This window comes from Chelonoidis abingdonii, chromosome 3 (genome assembly GCF_003597395.2).
Source record: "Chelonoidis abingdonii isolate Lonesome George chromosome 3, CheloAbing_2.0, whole genome shotgun sequence".
Taxonomy (NCBI): domain Eukaryota; kingdom Metazoa; phylum Chordata; order Testudines; family Testudinidae; genus Chelonoidis; species Chelonoidis abingdonii.
The window spans coordinates 123443532-123470533 of record NC_133771.1 but is presented as its reverse complement, the minus strand read 5'-3'; the positions used below and the strand labels follow the sequence as shown (position 1 = coordinate 123470533).

Sequence of the window (27002 nt, the reverse complement as noted above, 5' to 3'; positions counted from 1 at the left end):
TCTTCCGACGAACGTGCACGTGGCGCGCGCACACCTACTTGGAATGAATATGAGCAAGCACTCGAAGAAGAACTTACATTTACACAATCTTCCTACCTTGAAAAATTACAATTAAAATTAAAGAAGTTAGAAGATCTGTTCACTGCCTTACACACACCTAACCAGGTGAAGAGGAACCACAAGTGAGAAAAGCAAAATAAAAATGCATCTACAATTCAGTGTGTCAGCAGAAAAAATGCACCTTCCGACCTTCCCACTCATCTTCTAAAGACCTACTCTCTCGGTTCAAGGCACTGAGACCCTCGAGTGGAAGCCAACGTAAACCCATTTATTACTTCTGTGTTTGTACAGCACCTAGCACAATGGGTAGGCTCCTAGCCTCTTGGGTAATACAATCAGTAATGTTCGGTTCCTGGACAGTGGCTCCCTAGGCTAGAGCTTGTGACCTCACTTTCCTCTCTGCTCCCAGCATATCCACATAAATGGGTTCATGGAAAGGATACTATAGCTAGGGAAGTGCCCTGGTTTAGCTTACACTCCTCTTTTTCCTAGCTGGTCTAGGGATGAGGCTCTCGGCTTCTGCAGCAAGTAAATGTCTTCTCCACCCTACAAGTCTGCTCTTTGCTCAGTATCTGGAACTGAGGGCTGGTCTACACTATGGGGGGGGGGGAATCGATCTAAGTTACGCAAATTCAGCTACGTGAATAACGTAGCTGAAGTCGACGTACTTAGATCTACATACCACAGTGTCTTCACTTCGGTCTCCCGTTGATTCCCCTTGCGCTTCTCATTGAGTTGGAGTACTGGAGTCAACGCCAGAGTGATTGGCGGTCGATTTATTGCATCTATACTAGACACAATAAATCGACCCCTGCTGGATTGATCGCTGCCCATCAATCCAGACAGCAGCGTCGACAAGCCCTGAGAAAAAGAAGAATTCTTTCACCTACTTCTTCGTGAGGCTATACTAACATAAATAATGGGAAGGAGGAACATTTACTAAGAGTGGTAGCTGCCAGGCAGAAATCAGACAGCAGCCTAGCATAGCCTGAAAGGAGCTTATTCCCTCTAAAGAGAAATCCCTGCAAGAAAGAAGTCGGATAAGAGGAAGAGTGTATAAAATGTTGGTGATTAGCTAATGAGACGTGCAGAAAAAAAAGACAGTATCACATTTTAAGGAGAATCTTGCTATGATAAAATGATTTCCGAACAGATCTGGGGATATTTTCCCAGCTATTTGGTCTTGTTAGGGAAAACTTAATGTATTTTCACTGTGGGGGGAAAACAGGTCTAGTTAAGGAAATGACAACATCAGTACTGAGAAAAAACAGCAGACCCACAAAAAATTATGGTACTGCTATAGTAACTAGGTCATAACCCGAAAGTTCATAGTTATTTGCAGATTTTTCTATTCTGAGTGTTATATATAGTTCTTTATTAACACACACAAAAAGGTATGCTGGTCATATATCCTCAGCATTTATGGCAAATTATTAATCAAGTCCCACCTGAAACAATTTGTTAAATTGATTTTAATCACTGGGCCTCTCATGTGAAGCTTTGTATAATCAGCATTTCATTTACAAAATTAATTGCCTGATTGAATCTCAAGAGGCAGTAGCTGTCATTACACTGCTGTCATAACTTTTGAGTAGGGGTGTCACAACATGGAATTCTGACTGTATGAAAGGCACTTCTATTTAAAAGTTGGGGGTGGGGGTGAAAATAAATACAGTGATTTCACTGAGTTGCTCTTTGGTCTGAAAGAAAGTAAAAAACATTACTTGCCAGTTTTAGACTGACTCCCTGCCTTCCTGCCACTGAACTAATGGACTAATCTACTCTTCGGCACTCTTTACTCAGGAGTAATGTCCATGTAAGTCAATTATATAATGGTTTGTGACTGGGTATAATGGAGTTGGTGGATACAGGTGTTAATCGGGGGATAAGTAAGTAATAAGGCTGTTTGTGGAGTATAAGTTTCCTAACTTTTGAATGTATAGAGATTTTTGCATATATAATTTTCCTGACAAGGTTGTTTTAAATTAAACAAAGAATGCATATATAATTTACAACCCTACCATCACAAAATCCCCCTTGGCAGGTAATGGGGTTTAGAGATTTTGGGAAAGAAGATACTGGATGCTAGGACCAGGTCACTGAGCTAGGAGCACAGGAAGGATGGAGGGAGGATCTTTGGTTTGGGGTCCTCCTCTACCCATATTTAAAAGAAAAATCATTGTTATGTATTACAATAATGAGTTTAGGATTTTAAAAGCTACCTTCACAAATTAAAAACGATGGAAACTTTTTTTTCAAAGGTAAAAATGTAAGTTTCCACTAAACTCTTTGGAGAACTTTTAAAGTCTTCTAGAAGCTGACCTATTTCTGAGGCAACTCCAAAAATAAGCTCCTCAACTTCTCAGAGTCCTAAGCACTAGATCTCATCTTGAACGAGACAAATTAGAATTTTCTAGGCCAGGCTGTTTTTGAGATTAGTGTGACAAAATATTATGGAGGTAACTTTTCAAAAAGTGAATTACAGCCAGTACCGGGATATGTACTAGAACTCACCTGAATGAAGCTCCAGGATTAAATCTAGACCTGAATGCACCAAAACCCAGTGGAATATAATGACGTAAACAGTCCTACCCAAATTCTAATTCTGACCAGTGACAGTCCGTCTCTCATTGCAACCCTCCAATCTTGTCTGACTTTCCTCTCGGTAGGTAGACACTCTCTCCCCCAAAAACTTTCCTACTGTGCCAGTTACCATATGCTACTTCAACATGCACAGGATGCTGAGATCTATTTTCCTTCCTTGGCCTACTCTCCATCTTTGTGAGCCTCAACTTTTTCAGGTGTTCCAGTGCATGATCAAAGAAGCAGTATGAGGAACCTCAGTAATAGGTAGGTTGCTGGTGTAAAGGTGGGGGGGACAGAGCTTCAGATGGCAGTAAATAACTTCCTTTTGCCCCCACAGTAAGAGGGAAAACTGTTCAACAACTCATGGCCCCAATGACAGAAGTGGTGGGCAGAGTTTCTGAACAACCCTTTTGCCATCCAGCCACAGTAAAACAACGGAGAGAACTGGAGATCCAGTCAACATTCCTTGGTTCATATGTGGTCCAGGTAAAAAGTGATAGCAGCTTTCACCAACTGTTGGTTGTTTCATGTGCTTTAATAATATATTGGTGGTTTCAGTATAGTTCCTAGTGAACAAATGATCATATCACTAAAACCTGTTGTCCCAATTAATGCCCTCCTTGGCAGCCTAAGAGGAGAGACCATGGACTGAATGGGCATAGACAATGAATCCAAAGATAGGCCCACAAGAGCATTGTTTAAGCACAAGATATTGTTGACTGGGCTGTCCATGCTTTCCCTAACCTACAGATACGCCAACTCACTCTGTCAATGCTGGCACCTGTCATGACTATCAAACTAACTTTCTAAGACAAAGAACAAAAACATCAAAAGCAGATAAGTATCACACCAATTTCACTGTGGTTTAAAGTGTTGTAGACAGGAAGTGGATTTCTTCAACACCCAAAACCAATACGGAATGATGAGGATTGAGTATGAGAGGAGATTTTTCAATATTAATTTCTCACATTTAAAAATGACGTAATAAATCTGAACAAATGGAAACACTGACGAAGATCAAGTCTTTAAATTGTTTTAGAACAGTGGTTCTCAAAGCCGGCCTGCCGCTTCTTCAAGGAAAGCCCCTGGCAGGCCGGGCCGGGTTGTTTACCTGCCACATCCGCAGGTTCAGCTGATCACGGCTCCCATTGGCCGCGATTTGCCGCTCCAGGCCAATGGGGGCTGCAGGAAGGGCAGCCAACACATCCTTTGGCCTGTGCTGCTTCCTGCAGCCCCCATTGGCCTGGAGCGGTGAACCGCGGCCAGTGGGAACCGCAATCGGCCAAACCTGCAGACGCAGCAGGTAAGCATCAAGCCCAGCCCGCCAGGGGCTTTCCCTGAACAAGCGGCGGACCGGCTTTGAGAACCACTGTTTTAGAGAACACTGTGAGGAAATCCTGAATTTACATTCACACTTACAGAAAGCTACATCTACACCAGCTCTTTTACATAATGTAACTGATTCCCAAGTATCATTTTACAATTCTGATTAGGTTTTACTAAAATCTTGTTTATTAAATTGCTTTCTTTAGGCATGCATAGCTGCTAATTTGTTTCCAACTAAATCATGTATCATCTGAAAAGATTACATTGCAACACTGAAACAACACACTTGGGATTACACTTCATCTGGATTTTAGAATTAAAAGGACTAATAATATACAGCTATAAATTTCCCTTTAAAAAGAAAGAGGGGTTATGTTTATCAGTATAGTTGTAAAGCAAAACAATTATGGTAGCTTGTGTATATAACACACATACTCAAAGACACACATGGCAATACTTAAAACACCTAAAACGCTTGGGGATTTTTTCATAGCTGTTCAAATCACAGTTTCTGCTGTACGCAACAAACAAACAAACAAGGGGTGTGTGTGTGTAAGAGATGGCTTACAGTTCATTGTACAAACAATTGTGGTATGCAATGAAATTCATGAAAAACCATGGAAGCAAAAGTGCAAGATTACTTTGTCTCATTTAAAGAGATATGTTTACTGTATAATATTCACAGAGATGCCACATTACAAAAAGACATCTTTTTTAAAAGCCTATTTTCAGAGATTTGTCAAAGGTTTTACCTATGACTCCCACTGACTTTAGCTAGTGACAAGACTTAAAACTCCATGTGTACAGCTCTGAGACAGTTATTCAGAAGCCCCTTTGTTCAACAAATGCATGACTTCTGTGCAATTTCACTCTAAACATTCTCAATATAATATCATTGTTTTTAGTATCAAACAATTTAAGAAGTCATTCAGGATCAACATGCAAGATATTTATTTGAAGTACGCAAGAACAGAAATTATAATTTTTATTCCACTTTGGATCTTTCACCCTACTGAAATCAGTTTTAACAAAATAAATATGGAATCTCACAATGTCATTTTTACAGAGTCTTTTACTCAGAATATATACCATTTTTAATTGCCTCTTTCTTACTTTATTGCTGTTGGGGGGACAATATTTGCCCTTTATGCCTATCTCTGCTTATTTATCAACCCACAAAAGGACCCAAGCATGGGCCTGAGTTTTGAATCTGAATTTTCGCCCTTTTAATGGGAAAAATGGAATTTAAGAGGAAGATGACAGTTGGGAAGGAGACGGAACATTGGGACTGGCTGGTTCTGTGGTAGTTGAATGGGAGGAGGAGGAGGAAGAGGAGCGTAGGAGAGGTACCGTCACAGCATCCATCGCAGCTAGAAGCCCATGAGGAGGAGAGAGGTGGGGCAGAAGAGACGGTGGGAAACCAGGCAACACGTACAAGCAAGATCATGTCCGAGACAGTGGACATGACAGAGGTGAAGAGGTAACCAGTATTGTGAGGGGAGACCGACAGATGGGCAGAGGGACAGTCACCTGACTGGGTAAGTGTCCAGCTCCACATTACTGTGTCTGACTGCACTGAGGGTGGGAGGAGGAGGGCTGTACAAAGGTCTCCTCTATACCATTTCCCCTCACTTATTTGACTCCACACCACGAACCTGAGCAGGAGCCCTGAAGACATCCTACCCCTACCTGCACCCGACTTGACCAGGTGAGACCCACTCAGTCCAATTCACATCAGCTTGTGCTCAAGCCAGGGATGTATGCCTCCCTTGTTCCTCCTAAAACCAGACTCCTATGTATGATTCTGGGCAGTAATCAGTTTGGGTGAGATGTAAACAGGTTTGGGTCGATGCCAGAAGTAATCAACACACCTGGATACTACTTCATCAGGGAAGTCTTCTTTGTATGTCAACACAGTTATGTCTAGAAAACTTTAGCTGCGACAGGAATCTCAGGAGATAGTGAGGAACAGGACGGGAGATCAAATGTACAATAAGACAAAACTTACTACACTGCCACAGATTATTCCACTTACTGTCTGGGAGAGTGGGTTTCTTAAAGCATCTCTCCACCACAGAAAAGCTATAATACCAATCAAGTATCTAGGAACAAGAATTATGATCCCGTTCTATCACCTATCGTTCTTAGGCTTCCTGCATTAAATACCGAAGTCTTATTATGATAATATGATACCAAAATTCGGAGACACTTTTTATAACCCAGAAATTCTTTCAAAACAGCAAAATTACCATAGACTTTTCTACACAGTGAAATTTACTGGCATAATTATACCAGTTTAACTCCCAGTATGGAAGCTCTTATTTTGGTATAAAAGTGACTTTTTCTAGTTTAGCTTCTGTTGTTTTGGAAGCAGAATACATTAACCTGGGAAAAGGCACTCATTCTGGAATGAGCGGGTCACCATGGGGAGTCAGAGCAGTATAACTATAGCAGCATAATTATATCAGTATAGTTATGCTGGTAAATTTCCCCATGTAGACAAGCCCTAGGTCACTAGTTCAAATAAAATTTCCAGCAAAACAAATAGACACTAAATTCCATTAAAAATACATAATCCCATAAGTCAGTTTATTTTTGATACACTGTCTATATTTTTGAACGATGAATTACTGAAATTAGTCTTACTGTTTTCAAATATTTTCTCCTCCAAAGCCATCTCATATAGTATTAAATTATTCCTCTGGTTGCAACATCATAAACTAACACTTTGAGAATGGCTGTGATATCTCCCACACAGATTTAGTTCCTCATAGCATAAAGCAAGTGGTGAGAAACAAGGTATAATGAAGGAGAAAGGTGCCGTTTACACATTTATTTGTTAGGCTAACACCTTCTGAAGTACATTGCCAGCTAGTTTAAACAGTCAGTGCTGCAATAATTTAGTCTCCATCCTTTTGACAATTTGATTCACACCTCATTTGCTACCAAAGTTAAAATATTTCAGTCAACCTTGAGAAACCAATCCTTTTTATTCCCCACAGAGAAGATGTATACAGTATATTTTTAAGAATTGTACCACTAGTTTGAGTTGAAGCTATAAACAGAGGTTCTTCAGAATTCTGCCATCTCAAACAATGATGGTTATCTGGTAGCCAAAAAATATAAATTAAAACCAAATAAAATTTGTCACCATTTAATACAGATGCTCTAACAGGAAAGTAAACAGTAATTCTAGCTACATTATATACAAACACGGAAAGGCATAGACCTACTACATTAACCATATCTGTGAAATATGTATAGTGAAATTATTAAAAATAACAATGCTTTAATATTAGGATTTCTATTTGCAAACAATATAATTAAGTCTTACAATACAGCTGAAAGACAGTGAAGCATTATTATACCCATTTTGCCGATCGATAAATGCCTATCCCAATGAGAATTTTTTTCCTTTTAGTGATATATTATGTGGTGTTGTGAAGAATTTTATCTTTAGGAAATACATTGTGTATATTAATTTTGCTATTTGGATTACATCTCTAATGCCCCTGAAAGTGGTTTGTTAGGGCCGATAAGAGTGCGCCAACAAACAGTGCATGAAGAGTGAGTGATGAATTACATAGCAAGTGATATGAAACCAATTTTTCTGTCACAATTTGCAAATTTAAATTTTGTATTTGCATGTGCAAATCCCAAATTTTATGTACACAAATTCAGAAGTAAATTCATCAGAAACCTCAGCCCAAGGTTTCCAAAGCTACAGATATGCATCTTGTGGTGTTCTGCATTTTAAAAAACAAAAGTATTGTTATCATTGTTAAAAGGAAATTTTAAAAATTTAAAACAGGAGGAAAAAATAGTGGAAGATATGTTTGAGTGGATATTACAAAAAGGAGGGGAGATTTTTTTTTCCAGTTTCCTTGCAAGCTTGAAGAGTTATCTTCAGCTATTTAAAAACAATCATAAATTTCAATGTTTTAATAAGATATTGTGGGAAGGAAGGTTGGCCTTGTGAACTATGATTGAGATTTGGGTTCTCTTGCCAACTCTATCATGGACTTACTGTGTGACCCTTGGATAAATCATTTGGAAGCTGATTTTCAAAGGCACTGAGTACCTGCAAGTCCAGTGAAGCAAATGAGAGTTCTGGATGCTCAGGATCTTGCCCATTCTGTACCTTGCCTTCTCATCTGTTAAATGGTGATAACAACTCCCTTCCCCACAGCAGTGTTGAGAGGTTAGACCCATTCATGTTTGTAAAGTGCTTTTAAGAGTCTTGAATGCAAGGAGCTATAGCAGTGCAAAGTATTATTATTGAGTGCTCAGATACTGCATAAAATTAACATTTATCTGAACAAAACAAAAACCCATAAACACTGAAGAAGAGCTTTGTGCAGCACAGAAGCTTGTCTCTTTCAGCAACAAAAAGTTGATCCAATGAAAGGTATTACTTCATCCATCTTGTCCCACAAAAGCAGTCTTTCCTCTGGCAGATTCTAGCTTGACACCACACAAAGTACACATATTTCAAATTAGTTTAATAGTATTTTGCTACTGTTCACAAATAAATATTCTACACTGGGTAGGGATGGAGGACATTCACTTGATTCAGCTCCTTCCTTGCTGACCTGTCACTAAAAGGTTTACTACCATGAGCTCAATCTCTGAACCTTGGGAGTCAAAAAAAGCTGCCTGCTCTGTAAAAGAGATGTCCAGATTGTCTGCTGAATGTCTGAATAGTGAGGTAAAAAAATTCAGACACATTCAAGATTCCTTACATATTCCCAAGCACTGAATCTGAAAGTGACAGCCAACACATGCTACAGGCTGCTAGGTAGAGAATGACAGTTTGAGAAACTGACAGGATTTAAAAAGAGGTGAGGGATAGAGACAGCATGGCAGCCATCACAGAGGATATGTATCCTAATTTCCAGAAAGAGAATTTTAGTTACATTTTCCCACCTTTGCCACCTGGTTTCGGGGCAACTTTGCAAGTCTGTGGCAATGTCACCTTGGCCTACAGATTTCAAGAAAGTTTAAATGCCAAAATATAGAAACACCAAAAGGCTAGATTTCATTATGCCATGTATTTCAACAACACAGATTGCTCCACTTTGCAGTCCCACTTCTACTCTTCCTCCTTCTCCTTCCTTCATCCAATGAAGTGATGAAAATGATAAATACTAAATATGATGAAGGCACTTCACTTAATCACCAGAGTCCATATTTGTATTATTTACAACTAACAAAACATAAGCAAGGTATGACTAGACACCTCATACCAAAAGGTGAGCAACTACTGTATTCAACAAATGGTTTGTCCATTAAGCATTTTGAGATCAAAAGGGACTCCATAATATTTGGAAAGGCAAATGCATTACAAAAATAAAGCTTACTGGAAATACAACTCAAAGAAACTTGCTTTCAGCCATAACGGAGGAAGAAAAGAAACCAATGCTAGCACAAAATAAGAGGAGGAAAGGGGAAAGATACAGTACCCCTCTGAAAATAGAAATTAACACGGACAATATTTTGATCACATTGTCTGATTTTAAGAGCAAGGCCAGATCCTGCAAGCAGTCCACTCAGCAGGAGAGAGATCCTAAAGATGAACAAAAAAACCCCTCATTTTTCCCTGACACTAATCCAGCTATGTGAGCAAGACAGGAAGAGTTTGACTGTACTTGGAAAAAGCCTTTCCTGAAAGGGTAGGCAGGGAGAAGACAAAAAAAGAAAAGGGGTCAAGGTCTGTATTTTTTCCAGGTTAAAGACAGATTATCATCAAAAGGTAAAGGACACATCTTGAGGGACTGAGTTGAGGTATGACAACTGCTGCCCCCTATAAAGTACAAAAAAAAAAAATTGGTGGAAGCTGAGGAAGATTAGGAAATACACTATGAGAAGAAACTGACTTTGTAATTTTTCATTGTTATTTGATTCCTTAAGAGTTTTTGTTAAGTAAAGTTAGAATTACCTTTCTCATATAAGAGTACAATGGAAAAGTTTTGAGGCCTGGAAAGAAATTATGATTGTAAGCGGAAATTGATTGTGGATAATTGTAAACCTGGAACTGTTTTTATTTATTATTATTATTACTATTTCCGGGGACATATGATGGGAAGTAAAATAAGCTTTAATATGCTCCATGCATTGCGGTAACTTACTAGGATCTCAAAGAAAAGTTAGAATGATGAAAAACAAACATTTTTGGCCAGTTTGCTCCTCTTTTAGAGATCTGGGCAACTGTTATTTAGGGACCAGAGGGAAGAAATGATATGATGTGAGGAGAAGCAGCTGATTTTGCTTAAGGTTCTGAATTCCAAATCTAATGTAGAGGATAAAGTGGAGAAGAAATCCAGGAGCCCTCTATGAAAACAGTCCTAAATAACATTTAAAATGCCTAACTTTTGTGGCGGTGTTCATGCACAGGAAGACAATACATAGCACACAGTGGGCACTATGGAATTCAGATAATAACGAAAATCTGCAATAGTCTTTTCCTCTCCTCATTCCCAGTCTTTTCTTTACTTATTTCCAGACTCACTACCTTGCTTCCCTCCCTCCATCCTTTTCCTAATTTTCCTACATTAGGTAAGAGAAGCTCGGGTTTTCCTAGCTCTCCTTTTAAAGCAAATGTAGACAAGAGGTTTTTGATTATAGACTGATATTTCTGGCAAAATGGAATGTATCCCTCTCACGTCTCCATCTATTTCTCCTTGCTTTTTGTTTCACTCTCCTCTTGTTGCCTTATTTATTTATTTCTTCTTCTCTCTCTATTCCATTGTGTGTCTTCTCAAAGTCTTCATCCCACTCATACTTTCACAGATAATTATTTCTATAAAGTTTCTCTTCTCCATCACCACAGATAACTATTTGTATTACACCACCTGTTGCACTACCACATCCTGAAGAACATTCAATTAATGCTCTGATCCCCATTCTGTCACAGCCAGTACAGGGCACGGAAGCAGCCCTACAAGCCCAGACCTACCAACAGACTCATATAGGCTGAGACCATTTTCATTTTTAAAAACCTGCACAATGAAATGTCCAGAACTATGGCTACTGCTGTCTGAGGATTTTTCTGAAATGTAATTAAGACCTCCCACCACTAGAAGTGGTTATATTGGGTTATGCAAGAGGCTAAGTAGTAAATGCCCCGCTTCAAAAAAATAATTCTGTACCTCAGCCACTTTTGTGCTCCTGCTAGCACAGAAAAGCATAGCCAAAGACAGGTCAGAGGCTGGAAGGGGTTCAGGGAGCAGTCACAAGCCATATTCTTCTTGGACATAGAGCCTCATTAGCCCATCCTTGCTAACTCTGCAATGGCAGGGGCCCAGGGCTGAGCAGGGGTGGTCACCTAACATAATCCATCACTGCAAAGACTGGGATCCATGGAGTATGAGAAGGGACTCACTGTTCCCATTAATTTCAAGGGGGAGGGGAGAAGAAAGAAATGGGGTCAGAAATGCAGAGACATAAAATCAGAAGAGACAAAGGGGGATGAAAAATAACTCTCAGAAGAGAGGAAAAACAACATGACCTTGGGAAGGAAAGGAAACAGACAGATAAAAATGATCAGCAAATTAAATCTCTCACTCCTTGGAAAGGGAAATATAATAGGAGAGAAGGCTTGAGCCGAACCAACCCAACCCACAGCAAGGCTGGCAGACAGCAGTGTTCCTGGAAAATGCCAAAGAGGGGAATGGATACACCACCTTTTCTTGAACACACCAAATGATTTCTTCCCCCTATAAGTAAAGAGCTCTAGGTAAGAAGAATCTTCAGAGTCATGGAGATGGATCAGTCACAGGGAACAGGAGAGTAGCTCATTAGTTTGCATCTGACTCCAAACTTCTGAGCTCTTTGGGGCAGGAACTGTCTTCTTGTTACATGATTAGGCAACACCTAAAACAATGGGGTCTTGGTTCATGGCTGCAGTTCCTAGGTATTACCACAATACAAAAATGACATTTATCTAAACCTAAAATCGTCCAGGACCCTGAATTAAGATGTTTACCAAACAAATATTCTGATATTCACCAGAATTCACAAAAAAACCCTAGTGGTCCCCAGATCTTCATTTATTTGAAGAATTATCTCTGGATATTTATTTTAAATCCCAGTACTCCAGGAACTGCATGAAACCACTCCTGCAACACGGACAGCCTCAGCAACAGATTGCTCTCTGTAGTGACCAACCCCTTCTCTTCAGAGGAAGTACTAAATTAAATTGGGAGATTTTCTTCTGAATTATTTGAAGTGTTTTCTTTTTCGCTATGATTGGACTTCAGTCACTGTAGTTGTATTTACATTATTTATTATCGGCATAGCACCTATAAGCCCTAGTCTTGGACCAGAACCTCATCAGAACTTTTCTTTTAAAGTCTGGTTATGGGCTTTATTAGCCAGGCAAAATAGGAGTATACTATTAAAAACTCCACAAGGTAAATTTCTGTATAAAAATATTTCACTATATTTACATATTGCAGTAAAATGTACAATCACCCAAAATCCCAGAGATATCTATTGTGTAATACTAGCTCTGGCTGATTAACAGAAAATTAATTTACACAATGCATGAGGCTGAGATCACAAATCATACAGTACACATTAATTTCATGTTTTAAAGCAGAGAGAGAAAATGATTCTTAAGAGAAAGTGATTGCATACATACCTCTTCACTGGTAACAGACTATCCTATTTTTTACATGTGGAAATTAATGCTTTTCTAATTTAAAAATTAAAAGATCCTTTAAAAAATCTTTCAAATATTCAAATTTGCATGATTTTCTAACACTTAAAATCAGATTCAACATAGAATGTTAAAGGCAGGGAGAAACAAGCTTCAGATTATTAATAGTAAAAGGTTATAGAAGAAAATCTTGTTAGGGGATGCAGCAAAGCAATATACAGTCAAGAATTACCACTCAAAATAAACAAAATATTCCCCAAACTTATCTTTTACACTTGTTTTTCATAGTATCTAAATCAGCAGTTTATCTGTATCACTGAATTATTCCATTCTTTACAAGGTAAGAAAGCTGTTTGTCTGTATATACTGCCTCTGTATGTTATCTATATGCATTCCATTTGAATCCAATTTCCTTGCATTACCTCTGCCCAGGTCAGGGATGAATGGCTGTCAAATTCCCTGAGGAATAAAAAGAAAAACGCTTTCTTCCTGAGGCAGCAAGTTTCAATTCACAGAGCACATGGCTAATCTACATATGTGAAGGTCATGGCACTTCAGTCAAAGAGGTTAAGAATGGAACAGTTCATGTAAGGGGCTGTCTTAAACATCTTGGCGTGGTGCCCAACAAGTGAAATTGTTGAAAAGCAATAGATAGCTTCTGGCAGCAGTGAGGGGGGAAATATTTTGATTATGTGATGCCATACAAACTAACTAGTTTGCTTCATGTGTGAAACTTTTATGCACAGTACAAAATACCAAATTTGGAATCAACTACAGATTCCAGCCTGCTTTCTTTGGCTACATTACCTACTTATGAAAAAATATGAACTGTATTTAGCATTATTTTAGGATACAAATTCCTGAAGCCAGGTTAAAAAAAAACCGAACATATTAACAGTACATATAACAAACCTTTACAGCCAAGCGACTATTAACTATATATTACCGGAGGATTTCATCTCCACCAAACACAGGAAAGCAAGAAACTATTTATGCCACAGAAATCTACTACATCTTTCCATTTATTAGCAGAACTATAAAATTAAATTAAATCTGGCAAGCAAAATTAATTTTTCATTGCTAGTACTCTAGTAAAGTTTGCTCAACTCCAGTGCCAAATATATTTATTTTTCACAGGTCACGCAAAGTAATTTTGTATTTGAGACTGCCATAGAGGCAGAACTATTTATCTCCCCCATTCACATTGAAAATAAAATTTAAAAAAAAAAACACTGTAAAAGGACCTATACTACCTATTTTTTACCCAGGAGCTTTGCTTAGGTAAGGAGTAGTGAGTAAGATCAGAAAAGCAGCAGAATTATTTTCTGCAAACAACCTTGATTGAAGGTAAAGTAAAACCTCAGTACTTAGTATTTTATATAAACAAAGAAGACTCAAATATTCACAATACAAATTGTTACACATGAAATACACAGCTCCATCCACACTTCCATTCGAATCAAGGTTTCAAATAAAACCAGAAAATTCCTTAAATGCTGTCAGAACAAACCTTTTTATCTCTATTTTTAACCTTAAAAAAATACAATTTAGGTACTACAACTCAGTCTTGTTTTCAAAAGAAAATTTCAAAGCTGATGTTTCAGTACCTCGCTTACAAATAAATTAGTCTGACAATCTAATCAACTAATACAATCAATTTATGTCGAACAACTGGTCCCAGATCCTTTCCAAGAAAGGAAAGTGTCCAGTCCGTAACCCGTCTTCTTTCTCTTGTTGCAAAATACGACAACTGGCTGGTTGGATTAAGCTAATATACAACTGAATAATATTTTACATTTAAATAGCACCTTTTATTCAAGGAACTCAAAGCACTTCACAAAAGCATAAATATTATCTTTTTATACCTGGAGAAGCTGAGGCACATTGATGTTAAACCAATTCTCTTAAGACAGTCAGGGGAGAGTTGCAACAGAATTCAGGATTCCTGACTCCATCTCTATTTAATGCCATCTTTCTAAAGCTACACAACTTATTCAAAATGGCCAAATTCACTTCTTGTGTAAATCAGCACTATTCCACTAATGTCAATGAGAATTGCACTGGTTTATGCCAACAATGAATTGGCTATAGCCACATGGGGACTGGAACTGTAATAACACAACCCCACATTTTAAAATGGTGGTCACTTGCAGGGTGATTTTCCTTATCTCCTCATACCAAGAACCATATCAGAACTATATTTAAAGGGTCTTTCTGCACAGACCAGTGTATAATTGTTATAATTATCCAGTCCCCTCTATCTCATAACATAATTCAGTCTTCTTTAAAATGGGACCAAATAGTGTTTTAGCTGTGCAACCAAACTGGGCTACTGCCCTGGACTTTACAGGGTAATTAGATTGATTCAACAACAATTACGAAATGGTTCTAATACTTGCATTCACAAGCAAAATTAGGTAATACAAACCCCCAAAATGATAGATATGTTTTTGCTTAAGAAGGTCCTTAAATACAATTCAGACACAGTTCTCAGAAAAAAAAAAAAATCCTGTATTCAATGATTAAGGGAAATGGACTACTACTCTACTAGGCAGAGACAGGGGTGCAGAAGAAAGGGGTAGCAATTAATTTCTGTGCTCAAAACCCTGCTTACCAAGTCCAGAAGCAAAAGTTTATCTGACCAGTAATGCCCAAATTAGAGAGAACGGAAAGTGATAAATGGGTTGCATCCTTCTATAGACATTCAATCTTCCTTAACTAACAGCTGCTGCCAAAATCACTATGCTTTAAGTGCAAGATGCTACAGAAGGGTACACGAAATGTTGATAACTCTGCACTGAATAAGATCCCCTCAAATATTTGGGGAACCAAGAACTAAATTCATATCACAGATTAGACTTTCTGTACAGAAACTTAGTAGTAGCCACACCGCTGCTATTATCTCTGGGTTTGGTATTGGATAAAATAGCTGGCATTTCCAGAGCACAAAGATGCCAAACAAAGATTTAACAAGAATTTTAATGAAGATGTAAAGGTAAAACTTTTGTACACTGTCTCCCGGACAGTGATTCTGTGAAAGACGGGTTTACAGTTTTCTAAAGATCTGCAGATGACCAAGGATCTTTAAATAGAAGATATGAAGTTTGTTGGATGGAAAGGTGCCTAAGGTGCTGTGTTCCTGAGATAAGTGAAGTTGCCATATGAAGGAGGCTGTTTAAAGAAGATATAATAACCACAATTAGTATATACAAGAAGCTGGAGTTAAATTTAGAGTTGAAGGCAGAGGGGGGGAAAAAGGGAAATCTCATCTGCATCTCATCTTAAAAAATGAGATGGCTGTGGATGTAGTTAGGTGCTTCAAGATTTTCTTGTATATCCTCATTAAATCAAAACTTCCCTTTGAAAAGACATATATTGTCTTGGACATAATGCTCTGTGTGTCCGGCTTTTCATCAAACTCCAAGTTACAGCACACATAGCCTCAATTAAAAGTGTGATTTTACTCTGAAAAGTAACTTGCAAGATGGCATTATGGGGTACTATGTACACTATCTCTCACTGATTTCTGTATCAAGTTTGTTCAGCTTACACTTTATTTACCATAAACTTACCATGAACTCTGAAAGATATTCTGGATTCTTTCCGCTTTTTACATCATTAGAAATGGAAATTCTGTAGTCCAAACTAAGCCCTCAGGATACACCTGTCCAACCCAAATTTCCTCAGTGACACCCATACAAATGCTAAGGTTTTGCACTGACATCAGTAAGGGCATAATCATAAAACAATGCAAGACAGACAACTGATGTACATGCATTATTATTTAGAATTCAGGATGACAATACAGACTGAAGTCATTTTCTTTTCCTATTGCCTGAATAATGTCTGTGAACCACACTGAAGTTTGATACTCACATTATTTTTAGATCAGTTTTCAAAATAAATCTGAAAACCACCAAGGTACATTGGCAATTTAAGTTTTAATTCATTTACGGCCTCACCCAATCCTGCCAAAAAAAATTTATTACTATGTAAATCCCCACCCTACCCCCAAATCTGAATACTGTAAACAATACAACGCTGAAACATATTCTGGCAAGTTAGCCTACCACATCTTAATACTACTGGGAGTTGAAATCCTCCAGCCTTGAGCATGCATGCATAGTGAGTGTAGTAACACTGCTTTACATATCCACAGAGAATCTTTAAAGCCTCCTGAAAAATCGCACATTTTAAAAAGATATTGAAATGCAAGACTGTACCCATGTCCTAACAAGCTGAGGACAGTTATGTGGACTGAAGTATAAATAAAATACTATCACTTAAAATATTACTGGTGAGAATTTCAGGATACCCATACTTGATTTTATATGCTTTGCAGGTACAATAGCAAAAGAAAGAAAAATAGAACTTTAAATTATCATTCAAACTTATTTTAGTCATTAGAATTAATCTAGTTTTAACTTACTTTTTTAAAAACATTGTATTCCAAATGAGAATGTCAAGTAACCTATGTTTGACCATCAACAATCAGTCCAGTTAGCAATCTCAAAACAAAATAAATTATATATGAATCTAGGAATAAATATACTGCAACAGCATAAACGTATTAGTTTTCCTTCCCACAGACTTAGATCAAAATGCCAGAAACACATTAATTGGCTATTCAGTTGTACAAGTCTAATGTGAAGGATGAGGTAATAATATAGTATACTGGTATGCACCACCTTTATTTATCCTACCTCACGCAAATTGAAGAACAGGACTCTGTGTAAGTACAATGACCACTACAGAAACCGGTAAGTGAACACCAAACCACAAGTGTCAAATATATAATCACAATACAAAAGAGATGCCACTAACTCACACTACTGCTCTCTGCTATTTCTAGGTAGAGAATGTATAACAACAAACTGTTTGCGAATAAACACAGGGGCAGAAAGGAAGTCTATTCTCCCATTAATGTACAGAGAAGCTATGCACCACACTGACAGTTGTCTATCAGCCCCCAGACACAGGGCCCAATCCTGCAGTCCTTATGCAGACAATACTCCCCTTTAAAGCCAATGCAACTGGCATAAGAAGAGCTGCAGGCTCAGGCCCATTCTGAGTTTATGGGGAAAATAATTCTCATAGAAAGAGAAACTATTAATTTTCAAACAAACAAATCAGCTGTTCCTCTACATTGATTTTTTCCCAACAACTGGTAAATATCAAGTGCAACCCAGATAATACTGAAAAGGCCAAGTTCTCTCTCTTGATATATATAGATATACATATACACACACATACATTATTTTTATATAGACATAGAGAGAGAAAGCGAGTGCAGAACTTATATGTGTGTGTGTGCGTGTGGTGCATGTCTCGCTCGCACACACACACCCTGGAATGAAACTAAAAATATAGAATAAATAGGGTCATTTAAATTACAAATTTGAGTTAAACTGTCAATAAACTGGTCAATAATTAAACAAATAGCTTATAAGATTTCATCACTCCCCCTTAACTGTGATACCATAGAACTTATTATTCATAACCAATTAATTTTGCATTAACTGTATACAGTAGCTTTGAATATTTGTGCTTCCTCCCTTCTTCTGCAATGAGAGGCCTGTTCTTCAAGCTGCATATCTCATCTCTGTTTCAGGCAAGTAGATTAAATGAAGCAGAAGCAAAATTTCCTTAAATGATTTAATAGGTTAGACAGGCAGACATTTCGGCTCATAGTGGGAATCTATTGCCCTGGATACTAAGAAAACTACCTTCCTATAGGCAATAATGTCCTCATTGTGCCACTTCAGGTATTGTAACCCATTGTTCTCAGAGCAATAGTTTATATATGTTTAGAGTCAAATCATCACTAGCATAATGACACTCACACTTATTAGCAATGTACACATATATGCAGCGAAGTATTGCAAAAAAAAAATCAAAGAAACACTATACTCAAATGCTACAGGAAAGGTTCTATTTCTCACTTATTTAAAAAAATGTACAATTTCTATAACCACTGAAATAAGGTACCAAAAGAATTAAAGATCTATAAAAAGAAATAACTGTACCAGCAACTAAAATAATTATTTTCTACTCGGTATAATCTATTTTCCTTTAAAAAAAATTCAAACCAGCAAATTTTCTTTTACCATCAGGCCAGATGATACACACTGTAAAACTGTAATTAAAAGGAACAAAAATATTCCTGATGAATGACTTCTCTTTATTACAAACATTATAGGAAATATCAAAGGACAGTACCTTGGTACACTGTGTCTTATAATTCACAACCTACATGCATATCATACAATACCAAAACGAAACAAATAATGTGTAACTGTGGAACAAGACATAGACTCATAAATATAAAAAGTATTAACAAGGGTCATACAGAAGATATAATGAATTTAGTCTCAATTATGATAAAAAAAATCTTGTACAATTTCTGACACACACACACACACACACAAAAATCACACTCAGAAGTAAAATGTGCCTACATCTGTCCCAATACGTTTTTTACTAGATTTTAAAGCTGTACATTTTAAACTACCTATGTTTAAAAGCAAGCTGAGAATGCAAACCTTGTTTAATTAACTGTGAAAGGTTATGCATATGAAGCTTCATTATTTTATGGTTCCTTATGACCCTTTTATCAGTCCAAATTAAAAAAGGGAAAAAATAACATTCATGAAATTCTTATTTCCCCATCTGAAATACCAAGGAAAAAAACACAATAGAAAGTAAAACACTGCAGTAATGGTCTGTACACAAAAGAAACATTTTCAGTCTGTTCAAGGCTCACATTATTAAGGTCAGTCCATCATTCACTAAAAAAAAACAATATCTGCTCTAGGACATGCTCATTTAAAAATTTCTTTTACAGTAAAATACAACAACTGACTAGTGTCACAAAGAGTATACCACCTGTACTTACTTCTATTAGTCTTAATTCTTAAAACCTATTAAAAGACTTTACTGTTATTAAAAAAACAAAATTTTGTGGAGGGAGAAGGAACCCCACAAAACGTGAATGAATTATCACTCCTTTTTAAACAATTTACTTTCCTATGGAGAATTCAAGCATAAGATCACTACGTATTTGTATACAAAAATAATTAGATTAAATATTATTCCTGATATATCTTTCCCTCCAAACAATTCAAATGTAAAACAGATTGTTTTTTACATATATGGATTCATAACAGTGATATAAAAATCACTGATAGTTTGAATGGCTTCTTCTCCCTTTTTTATAATCTGCTATATATATTCATATACAGGGTGCCACAAATAAATAAAAAACCCAAGCTACAAACACAGGGCTATGACCACTGTAAATGTTAGATACCAGAATAAACTGAGAACGTAGGATGATCTTTAAATTAAGATTAAATCACAAAAATATCTAGTTTCCTTTCGTAACTAGCACATTTTTACATTAAAATATGTTTAGTAAGAGGCATAAAGGTTCAAATAAATACCACTTGAAATTACTGAATCCTCATCCAAGCCATGATATTATATTTTTATCTGCAAGTCTGATTTGCTATAAAAATAAAGGAATATTAAATCTAAAATCAACACCCAGAAAAACCATCACCTAACAGAATTAAAAAAATAAATAAGATGCCACTGGCTTTTCACTATACTGTTCACAAGCATAATTTTTGTTGAGGCACATGAAACCTCCACTGTATAAATATGGTTGCTCATTGTTTCAGCTTCTTCTAACAATGTTTAACTTTTGCATCTGCGAGCGATACTGCTCAGTTATTATTTGTGGCAAGAATTTTTGTGACTGTACTGCTCAGCACTTCTATTTACATCAGCAATGCTAAATGCCCAATGGTGAGAGAGGAGCCAATCAGATGGCAGATTAGATGTCAACTCAGAGGCAGCTGTCTGGAGACTATTACAGCCAGTTTACCTCCACAATTCAAATTCCAAACCTTGCAAAGGAGATCAAGTCACTCTTTAGGCTCAGACTGCTAGCAAGAAACGTGGAGTACAGACCATTTCCTAACCAACTCCTATAACTTAGACGATGGCAAACAGGCAATCTACATAAACATAATCCAACAATGATCTGATATCAATTTGTAATTTATTGGATTTAATGTATCAGGGACATGTACATTAGTCAAAACAAGCAGAGCTCTCAATATCTGGATCTGTTTATTTAAATAAAGGACCCTTCCAGTCTCTTCATCAAAGTATGGATTATTTCAAAATAGGAATAATAATTTTTGTGCATCATTTTAATTTTAAACATAACACTTATTTACATCTCATTCTCGTTTGGATGTTTGGGTCAAGTATACAAGAAGAATGAGGTATTTAATGCACCTCAACGCCTATTAAATGAATCTTCATGATTATGGCACTCACACTTCAAATAGCAAAAGCAACCTGATTGCATTTTTGCTGGATTTCACCACAGTATCTTCATCGACAAAACACTAATTTGCTAAAAGGCTATCAAAGTTACCTGCTCTGTCTACAAAAATTCTAACAGAGGACAGTCAACATTATTTTCCAGAATCTGACAGTGTAGCTACAAAATCAGCTCCTCCTCCCTCCTCACCCCAAACTGCTTTTCCTCGGGGCCTTGTATCTTCAAATCTCTATTTCAAACTGGAGGAAAACTTTATGCTGTTCAATTGTGTAACCGAATAGTGTAATTTTGTGGAGTGAAACCGTCTGTCGGTTGCCTCCAATCTAATCAGTTGGACACTGTCCCTTACCAAACCCTGTTATGGAGGCAGCAAGTAGTTTAAATTGCCCAGGGGGAAAAAGTAAATTGGAGAGAGACTAGGCTCTAGACCCAGGTTCAAAATATACAGGGGGTGGCCTTTGCGGGGGGGTGTTTCTGGTGATTACCTGGGTTCTGTTGATGGTCTGACCAGTGCTTCCAGGACTCATAGCTGGATGAGCTCTTTGTTGTGCTGCTGCCCAGGCTGGGTTTGCAGATCCATACTGGGAGCCCATGTCTTTGCCCATGCCCATGCCCATGCCTGCTGCTGACTGCTGGCTTCCTGGGGCTGCCGTCGCTGCTTGGGGTTGTGGCTGCTGTGGTGGGGCACTGGGGTTGCTGTAATCAGGGTAGCTGCTGCCATAGCTCCTCATCATGGGGCTAGGGGAAGTGAGCAGCTGGTTCAAGGTAGGGGTGGCCCCGGACGGGTGCTGGTTCTGCCCGGAAAATCTCTGAAAGCCTCCAGCCCCAGACGCCGCAGCAGCCTTGCCAAGGCTGGCCGCTCCACCTGGGCCCATCATCATGCTGCTGCCCTGCTGCCTGGGGGAGCTAAGCACCCCGTAGCCAGAGGACGAGCCCCCATAGCCGCCTCCTCCGGCTCCTGCTGCAGCCGCGGCTGCTACCGCCGCCGCTCCCGCTCCTCCTGCTGGGGCGCCGCCGGGCCGGCCGTAGCCGGGGTAGTGGTTGTACTGGCTGTTGGGGTAACCCTCGTGGGAGTTCTGCAGGGGGTCCATGCTGTTGGGGGCCGCCGTGGGGTGCATCAGCCCCATCCCGGGGCTTTGTTGTCCGCCATGTTGATCAAAGCAAGGCCCGGCTCGGCTCGCTGTAGCGCTGCTGGCAGGGACGGAGTTGCCGTAATAGCTATTAAACTCCGAGACCCCCACCGCGGAGGGGCCGCCGCCTCCCCCGCCGCTGCCGAGGCTACTATTGCCGCTGCCGCTCCCAGCGCTTTGGGGCTGCTGCTGCTGTTGCTGTCCGCCCAAAGGTCCCAGGCTGGGGTGATCGTAACGGCCGCCGATCTGCTCGCTCATTTTGCTGGGCAGCTCTTCCTCCTCGCCCCCTTTATTTAGCATTTGCTGCGGCGGGGGCTCGGCCTGATTTCCCAAAACACTGTCTTTTCCTCCATGTTGCTGCTGCTCCATGTCTGCACTGGGCTGAGCAGCGCCGCCACCGCCGTTGTTGTTGTTGCTGCCGCCGCCGCCGAGGCTGTTGTTATTCTGCATCGGATGGTGCTGAGGCGGCGGCTGCTGCTGCTGGAATTGATTTAGTTGCTGCTGTAGTGCATGGTGGTGGTGGTGCTGGTGGTGGGCATGGTGGTGGTGGGCATGGTGATGAGGGTGGTGGGCATGGTGGTGGGGAGGTGCAGCAGGGTGATCGCCTCCAATGTTTTTCAGTTTGTGGTTGGGAAGCAGCCCCGTCTCCATGGCCGAGCCTGGGTTGGAGGAGGAGGAGGAGGAGGAGGAAGAAGACGGTAACCCCGATGAGCTTCCACCTTCTTTCAGAGCCGACTCCGAAGAGGAGCTGCTGCTATTGCTGGTGTTAGCGTTGTTGTTGTTATTACCGGTGGCAGCAGCAGAAGTTGCATTATTGGCCATGTTCAGTTCATTATGGTGGTGCAGGAGATGGTGATCGACGTTATTCAGGCTGCTGTTGTTAGTCCCATCTCCGACCCCCAGCATGGAGCCCGGTCCAGGTCCCCCGGTGGCTGCGGCTGCTGCTCCCCCCGAGCTGAGATCCTGGCTCAAGTTGCCCGGCAAACTCGGGGTTTTGCCCTTGTTGTTCTTCGCACCCGCCGGAGCCGCTGCTACTTGCGCGGCCATTATCATTGCAACATTGCTAGTCCGAAAGAAAAAATCCAACACCCACCCTCAAAAATAAAATAAAAGCGAAACGGGGGGAGGGGCACAGAAAGGGAGCGGGGCAAAAAGAGAAACTGGGGAAAATAAACTTATTTGAATAAACAGCAACCCCTCTTGATCATTCAACACAAAAAAATTATAAAAATTCCCCTCCCTAAGTCCGTGACTGAGATTAGAAACGGTAAAAATGCCTTACGGTCTGCGCCTGTTCCTGCTGTGTGATTTCATGTTGAAAGTTTTTTGTTCAGGTTTAAATGAAACTTTTTTTTTCTTTTCCTCTCTAACCCGGATATGGGTAAATACACGTCTGACTGAGCCTATCTGGCCCAGCATGGCATGAGAGAGAGAGCGAGCTCTAACAACTATTATCCACTTCTCTCTGATTACTCCTGTACACTTGGAAAACCCGGACTGGACTTCCCCCTCCTCCTCCTGCTCAGCTTTAGTGGTAGCACACTCAGGGAGTCAGAGAGAGACGCACATAACAACCTTCAACAGCCCCGAACCAAGGCAGTTGCTTCTGGTAATGCAAAAGGACGCACTTTCCCCTTTTGTATTTTTTGCCCATCAAGAATCCTAGTGGTTAGAGATGAAGAAAAACCTTTCAGTCACTCCCTGGCAAATCTAGTCTTCCATAGAGAACGGACTATTAAGCTGATGTGACAAATGATCTTAACCAAAAAGGCCTACTAAGCATCACTGGGTCAAATTCAGCCCTGGTGTAATTCAACTGAAGTAAAAGTTGTTACATCAGGGAGGAATTTGGCTTTTTGTATATGTATTTTTGGGGTGAGGGCTGTAGACACTCATCAGGTCAGTTCAGCAGACAAAGAAAGAAAAGAAAAAATTGTTGGTAATAGATTTTATTGGACTAAAAAATAAATTGGTCAAACTTTCAAAATCTATACCGATATACTGAAGCCAGTATGCAACAGTCAAAAGCTTTCTCATTTTATGACACTAAAATGTTCTGCCTCCAAATTGTTTTATGGAAAAATAAAAATACTTTTTAAAAAGATGTAAGTGGAGTATTTTGAAAAATTTAACACAAAATTCTGCAGTAATGGCATTTTTGCAATAGTCTGTAGTGTCCCACTGTCTCAAAATTCTAATGATCATTTGTGCTAATAATGTAAGCAGTACATATGGAGCTGTTTGGAACATGTTCTGTGTATTTATTTGCAGATCAAGAGGGCTCCCAAGGAAAATGAAACATTTTCAGTCCTATAACTGTGTTCCCAAACAACATTCTTTTATAGTATATCCAAGACACTCATGAAAATGTAGAAATATAAAATACAATATATGATAAAAGCAACTTTTACTCCTAATGACTTACATTTATATAGTGGATTTCAGCAGCTATTGGTAGTTGATTTTTTTTTAAATAATTGTCTTAATATAAGTAAGAACTTGGTCAGTGCAAATGTAATAGTCAAACACCACATTCAGCTAATAAAAGCAGTTGGAAGATAAAATATTCTTCCATGGACACAAGCAAGATATTAATGATATTTAGGCAATTTAACAGGAATCTGAAATATATTATTTGAAATTAATGTTTTATTAAAATCTTTTAAATAGCAGTATTTTCATATTTTCAGCTCACTAAATAGAAGACTTGTTGAGACTGACAGAACATAAAACAGCATATCATGAACGATGTAGTAATGAGTAGGAAGATTTTTTTTGTTTTTCCATTGGGAAAACATTAAAGAACAGACTCGTCATGACAGAATGTTGATAAATGTATGAACAATGTGAGCCCACTGTCCACTGATTTTTTTCTGCATAACAAAGTAAGAAAATATTAGGATTTTCCAGTATGAATCTAGTTTGTAAAAGTCTCAAAATTCTTCAACTACATGTTGATATTACTTCTATTTAAATTCTTTCTCTCTCTCTCTTTTTTTTTTTTTTTTTGGACTCTGTGCCAGTGCAAAAATGCTATATAGTTAACAGAAACCAACAGAGTATAAAAAAAATCAGAGAGTAATTTTAGTGGGGGGAATCAGGTGTGTACCCAAGGGTCATTACAGTCTGTAACAACAACAAATTGCAGTTCTATGCAAACTGCTAGCAAGAGGGTATATCATTTTTGTAGAAGAGAGAGTAACAGAACTATAAGATGAATTCATGCCAAATCATTCATCAGCTTTTGCCAAGAGAATACTACATCTTTGTAAGTGAGCCTTTTTGACATTTTCTCCTGGATTTTCTTCTTTTCTATATTGAAACACATACTAATTATACACATTAAACCACATAGGTTTATTTTTTTAAGGCTTTCATATGCAAATATAAATATAGATGTCTACTTGTGCATATTTATTTATATGTATATTCTAAAATAAAATATAAAATCAATTACACATTTATGCTTTTAGGCATTTATATTGAAGCAGAAATATAAATATATTTTATATATATATATACACACACACACAAATCTGATAAAATGCATTGACAGTAGCTCACTTGAGGATTTCAATACTTTCTGACTTATTTCACTAGTTCTTAACAGAAAAATAAGCCATGAAGTTTAATGCAGATTTACTTTTAAAATGTTTTTCCTGGGGAAAATGATGAACCTCAAAAAATGAAAAGTTTATACTACTCAGTCTTTTTCATTACATTTGTTTTAGCAACTCAGCTATAAGATTGGAATTAAGGCTGTGAAATATAGGCCCTCAACACAATGAAATCAGTCTGCTATGAAAGGCAACACATGCCAGTTTTTCCTCCCCAATGGCAGATGCCACACCCGAAAGCAGACAGAAGGCACTGCAGTCTGTGCAACTGAAGCACAACACAAAGCAACTATGGTTCAGTTTTGTTTTTTAGATCACAAATAATGTTGAAATACCTTGTACCATCTTTGCTCAGATGATGAGTGGTAGTGTATGTTAAATTAAAATGACCCTTTCCAAAAGCTCTCTCTCTTGTACAAATTATAAATATATATGCATATAATGTAAAATGCTGTAATAGTTATGCATAATGTCTATTACAAAATTATTAAATCTAATATTTAATACCACAAATGCATGATTTCAACTTTATATTTAAATTGAATTATTTTGCATAAATCTATATTAATTTAACACAGTTTCTCTTTCAAAAACTATTGCTCTATAACATGCTGGATGTTAATATTTCTGATAAATTTAATACTCCTGTATTTTGGATCCATTTCCAGGATTAACAATATAATTTTCTAAATTTACTGTTTATTATACTGACTATGACATTTATACAGATTCCCAAGACATCTCTGTATAGCTGGTCCAGTATGAAAGCCATACACATTTCACAGCACTAAGGCAGCCATCTTTTTGTTAGGTCAGAACAGTGGCTTTTGAACGTTATAAACGGTAACAGTAAACAGATATATAGCATATAAGCCAATATTTTGACAGTGCTAAGGTCTTATTACTGTTAGAGAAGGTAGGGAAAACAACCATTCTGTTCTGGAGTTCTTTTTTTTTTTTTTTGGTAAAGGTTAAGACTCTATGGCCCAATTGGAGGTTCAAGACGTTTTTTTATCTGACCCAGCTAACCATGGTACGCTGCAAAATTATTGTACATAAAGTCCTTGTTTGGGTTTAACAATTTAGTTTTTTAAGTCTACTACACGTCTAGGTAACGCAGTTCAGAAATTCACTGTATTTTTCCTTATTCTAGTTATTGCACTGATTTAAGGGTTGAAAGCCATAACAACCAAGGTTTAAAAATTCAGACATATTAAATTATCACTTACTTCTTTCATTAGTTAAAGAGCCTACCCAAATCATATTGA

At 38.3% G+C, this 27002-nt stretch overlaps 1 protein-coding gene across 17 annotated transcripts in view; it reads right to left on the bottom strand.

Moving 5' to 3' along the window:
- ARID1B (AT-rich interaction domain 1B) overlaps positions 1-23572 on the bottom strand; it is a 446074-nt gene extending 422502 nt beyond the window's left edge. For 16 of the 17 annotated variants that reach the window (XM_032799678.2, XM_032799682.2, XM_032799685.2 and 13 more), the window contains exon 1: positions 21473-23567. In XM_032799678.2, the coding sequence (XP_032655569.1) occupies positions 21473-23170 (1698 nt within the window). In that variant the 5' untranslated portion in view covers positions 23171-23567. Of the gene's footprint in view, positions 1-21472 lie in introns of all 17 variants that reach the window. The other variant, XM_075064069.1, reaches the window with a different exon arrangement.
- Positions 23573-27002: the final 3430 nt, after the last annotated feature.